This window comes from Lolium perenne, chromosome 4 (assembly GCF_019359855.2).
Source record: "Lolium perenne isolate Kyuss_39 chromosome 4, Kyuss_2.0, whole genome shotgun sequence".
In the NCBI taxonomy this organism is placed as follows: Eukaryota; Viridiplantae; Streptophyta; class Magnoliopsida; order Poales; family Poaceae; genus Lolium; species Lolium perenne.
Genome location: NC_067247.2, coordinates 251,357,693 through 251,364,335, shown reverse-complemented (window position 1 = coordinate 251,364,335; position 6,643 = coordinate 251,357,693). Strand labels below are relative to the sequence as shown.

The following is a 6,643-nucleotide window of genomic DNA, read 5'->3' as shown; positions in this document are numbered from 1 at the left end:
CCTTTTATTTAGTTACTTAATAATAACTTTAGTCTCTCTTCAGTCTGTAAGTATTTAGTTTGTCAGCTATTCAGTCCCGCATTCCTCGGCTTTTGATTCATTTATTTGCTCTATTTTAGTTTGAATAAACCTTCAGTTTTATGAGTTGTTGGTTGGCTTCTGAGTATCTTCAGCTGTATTGTCTCGGTCGTTCCTCCTCCTTTTAATCCTTCATTTTTCAGTAAGCATTTCTTCATTTTTAGTTTATCTCTGATTTCTTCAGTATTTCAGCTTATCTCCTTTTCTTGATTATGTTAATTTTAGCTTATCTCTTTCAGTTTATCTCTTTCTCTTGAAGTTTATGACCGTTTCATTTCTTCATTGATCACTTTATTTCATTCTCTCAGTTTCTCGGTTTGCATTGCCGGACCCCCTCACCGACCCAGTCCATTCCTACCTACGTCTTCAGCCACTCGTCTCCGCCCAAGGTGATACTCAAGCTGCTGCACTAATCAAGAGCCAACAGTAGCTGCTGCACTTCTCCTCAAGGTACACTATACAACAACCGTATGTTCTCTCTCCGATGCTTTCTCTCTGATTATTTCACAAAATGCTTCGTTTTCATTTTCTTTGTGCCTTTTTTCAAAGTACAATATACATTAACCAAATCCCAGTCTGTATTCTAGATCACCTGTTTGTTTTCTGGAACAATAGTTCTTGATTTTCTTATGTTTCTTTTGGTTGTTCAGTTTGCTGAACACATGTTCTATCACTATTGGACATGATTTGTTTTTCAGCTTATCTTTCCTTCAAGGAACATCTAGGTATGAAAACTGCACTGGTTGTTTAGTCAGCCTATAGGCTATAGCACGGCTGTTGTTTTGAAATGTAACTATTTAGTTCTTTTCCATCTTAGTTTGGCATCTTCATAAGCAGCCCCTTTCCCGAAACAAAAAATTTAGCAGCTACCATACCCACATTTATTTTGTAAGTTTTACTCTTTGCTGCAAGGAATTTGTTCACACTCATGTCTTGAAGGGTTTTAGATTCAAATGCACACTATGTTCTTATATTCTCACTTTGTTAATTTTCTCTCTTGTTTTATTATGTGGTCAACAATAACTCAGTATTTGAAACTAACTCTTTTTCTTGTGGATACAGATTCTTTTTTATTAATGGAATAGTATATGAGCTCAGTTTATTAATGGAACAGTAGATGAGCCAGGGTAGAGCCTAGGGGAGGGTTATGGGTGGTTGCACATACCGACATCCGCATCATGTCTAGTCAGCTGCTATCATTGAAGGTATATTTCTGTTCCTACAACCTTCCATTTTGTTTCATGATATCTGTCTCGGCTTCTGTCATTTGTGTAAGGGACATTCTGTGAGTATAGACGCATTTGTGAGCTATTCAGTATTTTGAGTGTGTTATTGCAGGGAACTGCAGCTAAAACAAGAGTGCAGGGAATTTTTTGTGTTAATTGAGGTGTCTATCTACAACCGTCAAGTTATATGCTAAAACAGTTATTAATCTGCTACTTTCTTTCAACATGGCAGCAATCTTCGCAATTTCAGATTACTGGGAGTACAGGAGCAGTGAATCTCCAATTCCAAGTACGTTGTCTTGCGGGTATATCTTTGCCTTTTCTATTGTTTGGTGGTTGGAGATCTTGACCTGTGTTCTCCCCCTTCATTGTTCATGTGAGTGCATCTCGATCTTCCCTAGAGGAGCAGCATCAAATATTTTGCCTGGATGGAGTGGTTGGAGCAGGTGAGGTAGTTTGCTTGCTGGAGAAGAAGATCAATCATGTGTCTATGGGCTTACAGGGATGTTGTTCTGTTGTATGTGCTTTTCTTACCCGTGTACTTTTCTATTTTTCGTGGGTTTATACTGTAACATGCTTAAAGAAGCTGGTAGAACTGAACGTGAAATGAAGACTCAAAAATGAAACTCAAGGTGTGCTCTACAAAATATGTCTGTTCACCAAAGACTAAAACAGACACATTTTCTAACTGAGTGTTTTTAATTGATATGATTATTCAGTTTAACAATTGTCATTATTTCATTGGCTTAGAAAAAAGTGTCTGTTCCTCAATTGCAAACAGACGGCTGTTAGTTAGTCACTCCCAAAGGGAATTGCTAACCTGTACTTCAATGATTCGTTTAATAGGCCACTCCACTGTCCGGCAGAATGAAACATTGGCACCACGGTAGAACTTGAGTATGCCAGCCGCATGCCAGCACAATAAAGACTCGTTCTTTATAGTGTACTGAGTAAGTAATTACACCAACAAGAGCCGAGGTATTTTTCATATTGGTGAGACATCCAGTTTTCTGCAAAAACTGGCTCAGGTCTCCATGCTTTAAAAAAGTTGTTTCACAAAACTTTCAAAAACAAATGGGGGATATGCTAGTTCTCAGCTAGCTTCGTGCTCAGTCAAGTTCTACAACATTTGATTTGCATCGTGATTCGTATTAGTTATGAGTTGCAACATGAATTGCAACTGAGATTTGATAATCGAGAAATAGTCCCACCAAAAAAAAAAAAATTTGAAACCAGCATAGAGAAGACAAAGCAGTTTGCATGCCAGCTCCGAAAAGACGAACCACAATCTGTTATGGTTTACAGGCATAATCCGTGCTGCCTAAAAAAAGCATCTTGATGGACAGTTAACCATTTATTTTCTTGATCCAAACCATGGATTATATGCTATAATGTTAACCCTTCGACTAGAAAAAGATCATTATGACACTAGGATAGGCTTCCTCCAAAGTTCACTGCAAAACCCTTCAACAGCTAGCTAGGCATAATCTATGCTCCATGAAAATTGACGTTTCCTGCATGTCATAGCCTTGGTTACTGCAAAGACGGATATTGAGAACTGTTAAATAGGATTATATCGATTGCAGTAAAATGAAAGCTACACAAGCAGATCATATCATCTTACCACACCGTGACTGCATTTCCTACAGGGCAACCTCAGTTGTGCTGGTGAGCAGGCCTGGTAGAAATGTAAATACATGCAGAATGAGTGTATACCGTATACGCGATCCATGCGGCAAAAAATCGCCGAACTTAACAAACCAGTAATATCAAAAGATCTGGCATTTATGACTCACAATTTTTTCGAGTCTGACGGACAAAAATCTTCTTACTGTCCATGCCACTATCCACGAACAATCGTACCAACGCACCGACTCTTACATCATCCCCACAACACTTGATGATCTTCACCTTTGTAAGGTATGCGCACGCAAGCAATCTACCGGTCAGTTGTCTATTACTGACAGGCATTGCCACAGCTCTATCCTTACCCTTTATGCAGAAGGCAACAAGATTGTTGTTATAGAACATGAGCACATCAGCTCAAACTGAAACAAAAATAGCACCACGTAATAACATCACTAAAATGCACATACCGATTTAAGTTCAATAGAGAGCCTCTCCAGAATTGGGCAATGGTCTAGGAAGGAAATTAATGGACCAAAGTCATCGGCCAGACACCATTCACCAAGGAATAATGTCTTCAGGTTGCTGAACATTGGACACGTTTTCAGTTCCCTGTTCAGAATCACCTTCATATGGCACACGGCAGTGAACTTGTTTAGTTCGTATATATAAAGAAGAGTGCGTACATATGTTGCACACATTGTGCACTGGAAAAAAGGTTTAATTACAATGTACTATTTCATGTAGTGAAAATATTGGTCATGAATAATGCATATTACTCCAGGAGCAGCAATGAGATCCAAACTAGTGACATTGGAAATGCTAGCAGAGAGATATATTTATGAATGAAAAATGCATATATAGGCATACCTCTCCAGGAGCAGCAATGAGATCCAAACTAGTGACATTGGAAATGCTGAGTAGAAGTTTTTCTCCACCAGAAACTGTAGTGTTGCGATGACCACCACCTAATCTTGAGTTGCTGCCATTTTTGCTTCGATCCTCACTATCGGCGGAGCTGTGTTCATCATCATCTGGAAGCTCGCCGTATTGACATGTGCTAATGCTATCCGTATCACAACCATAGAAATCATCGTAGAGATAAGACGCATCGTCACCGGAATAACTTAAACCCAATTTAGAATCGGGGTGCTCTTTGCAGATGTGGTAAGTATCAGTTTCCAAGAAAGAGTCAAGCAAGATGATGGTGGCTGTAGACAGAGAGCCCATGGTACCGAAGGAGGGAGCTCGGCTAAACGGCTTGACGCAGCGCAGCGACACGAGATTGGGAGCATTGACGGAGAGGTCCAACCAGATCCTACATTTTTCCTGAGTCAAACTCGAGAGGGAGTTGGATGATATGTTGGTGCTGCCTTCAAGGATGCATTCCTTGAGCTCCAGGACCTGCAAACAAGGGCAGTGAAAGGAGACGTCCTCCAACGTGTTGCCACCCAACCTTGCATGCCACAGCTTGAGCTGCTGGAGGTGAGAGGATGCGAAGGACACGTGTTTCTTGATCTTAAAGCAGCTCAGGTGCTCGGGATGATCGGTGACCTCGATAACCCGAGCGTTGCGGCGCTGAACGGCGTGGGTGACCCATCTCGCTACATCCGAAGCATCGTAGGAGGGCTGTTCGTGTTCTTCATCGTCCTCCATCTCGTGGTCGCACTCGGTGGGTACGTGCAGCAGCCGGAGAGTATCCAGCGACACCCGCCGGTTCCGCCTGCGCAGGAAGGCTTTGACGAACCTGGAGAAGTTCTCCGGTGGTGGACGGTGGGTGCCGTTGCAAAAGACACGCAGATCGACGCACGGCGCCGAGGCCCATACTTTGCGCCAGCGGCGCGAGAGTATGCAGGTGCGAGCAACCTCCCACGCCCTGATGCCGCCGCGCGCCATGATCTGATGCAGCAATTCGTCCGGGAGGGCGCTGAGGCGGTCGACTTCAACCGGCGGCTTGGCTTTCTTACGGCGGCGCGCCATCGTTTCCTTTGTGTTCTTCCGTTGTCAACCTGAAACACAGCAGATCGCCTGCATGCACGCACTCGGAGTTCAATATGCCGCAAAAGAATTTACTCTTCAGATTGAAATGAAACTTCTCGCGTCGTTGCTGGTAAAGGCGATGGAAGAAACAGGAATTAACAGCGAGCTGACCTGACCTGCAGAAACCGCCGTCGATCGGAGGAGAGGAAAATAGGACGGGTTAGTGGGTACCGCTGATGGAGGCTACGGAGAGTATGGGGCGGAGGCGATAAAAACCAACTAGGGCAGCGCATATAACTGGCAAGGACTTGCCCAGATTTGATTATCCTGAGAAAGTCAGCCTTTCATGGCTGCCCCCCGGTACTGATTACTCCTTCATTAGCGGCATAAAATCTGTATGGTTACTGATTAATCCTTTGCTACAAGGGCGGAGACGGAAAATAAAATACTTTCCAAGTTTTTTTAATAGGTATTTTCACGGTTTTTTTTTTTTTACAAACACGGTACAAACGCAGATGCTCACATACACGCGCATACACTCACTCCTATGAATTCACGCACACCCTACCTCTATGAGCACCTCCGGAAGACTGAGCCTGCGGATTGGATCTTGAAGTTGATGAAGTCACCAAAAGCGTATCGCTATCGATGTGAACATCGCCTCCCACTAAATGAATATTCCTCCTTTATAAGACACACAGGTGTGAAACCTGGGGTTTGAACTCAGGTGGGCTGGGGTACAACCACCCTCCTAAGGCATCATAAATGTTTTTTTTCAGAATTAACCATACCTGGAGGTTATAACGGTACGTCTGAAATTAACCATACCCAGAGGCTGGAGTTTAACTTGCTGCAAAAGCATTTACTATTGCAAATTGAAACGAAACCTCTCGCTCTCGTGTTGTTGGTAAAGACGATGGAGGAATAGAGCTGACCTGACATGCAAAAGCCACCGTTGATCAGAGGAGAGTTGAAGAAAATTAGGGTTCCTGGGTATAGGTAATGGAGCCTACCAAAAATATGGAATGGAAGAGATTAATGGTAAGGGACTTGCCCAAATTGCTTTTCCTAAGAAATTCAGCCTTTCATGGTTTGCGCCCGGTACCGTCTACTGCTTTAGGACGCGTTTGGTATAATGTTCCTATTTTGAGATCCACGGGGATAGGCTCGTTTTTTTGTTGCCTGTTCAAAACAAGCTCCGAGCCAATTTCGGCACTTTGTTTGGAGCCTAGGTTACATCTAGTGGTACATAAGTGTCACTTTCACTAGTAGGAAAACCCTTATAGGCGGAGCTTAGTTCTGTGGCGCACCACTAAAAATGCGCCACATAATGTTATTTTGTGGCGCACCATGCTAGGTGCGCCACAGAAATAGCTTAATTTTGTGGCACACTACTGAACCCTGCGCCACAGGAATTATATGGGGCCCACATCCTGCCACCACCAATTATTAGTGTAGGTATTTCTGTGGCGCACATGGCGTGCTGCGCCACAGAAATAACTCTTTCTGTGACGCACGTGCTTCGGTGCACCACAGAAGTAGTTGATTCTGTGACGCACTTTGTCTGGTGCGCCACAGAACTAAGAGAACTTATATCAGCGCCGGCCGTGCCCTCCCCCACGCGGCCACGCCTGTTCACCTCTCCCCTCTCCCCTCTCCTCTCTCCCCTCTCCCCTCCCCTCTCCTTCGATCCGTACCGCCGCGCGCTGCCATGGTCGTCGCCATCGCTGTCG

The 6,643-nt window shown here is 43.7% G+C and overlaps 1 protein-coding gene across 2 annotated transcripts; it reads right to left on the bottom strand.

The window, feature by feature from the left end:
- Positions 1 to 2,542: 2,542 nt before the first annotated feature.
- LOC127329956 (uncharacterized) lies at positions 2,543 to 5,227 on the bottom strand. Of its 2 annotated transcripts, none has more exons than XM_051356346.1 (6): positions 5,082 to 5,227; positions 3,801 to 4,958; positions 3,401 to 3,556; positions 3,101 to 3,296; positions 2,929 to 2,982; positions 2,543 to 2,840 (listed from the first exon to the last, which is right to left on the bottom strand). In XM_051356346.1, exons 2-5 carry the CDS (start codon positions 4,908 to 4,910, stop codon positions 2,948 to 2,950), a joined length of 1,497 nt encoding a protein of 498 aa, XP_051212306.1. In that variant the 5' UTR covers positions 4,911 to 4,958; positions 5,082 to 5,227; the 3' UTR covers positions 2,543 to 2,840; positions 2,929 to 2,947. The 2 variants fall into 2 exon arrangements, with proteins under 2 accessions (XP_051212306.1, XP_051212307.1); XM_051356347.1 differs by having other exon boundaries at positions 5,087 to 5,227.
- Between the last annotated feature and the right edge of the window lie 1,416 nt (positions 5,228 to 6,643).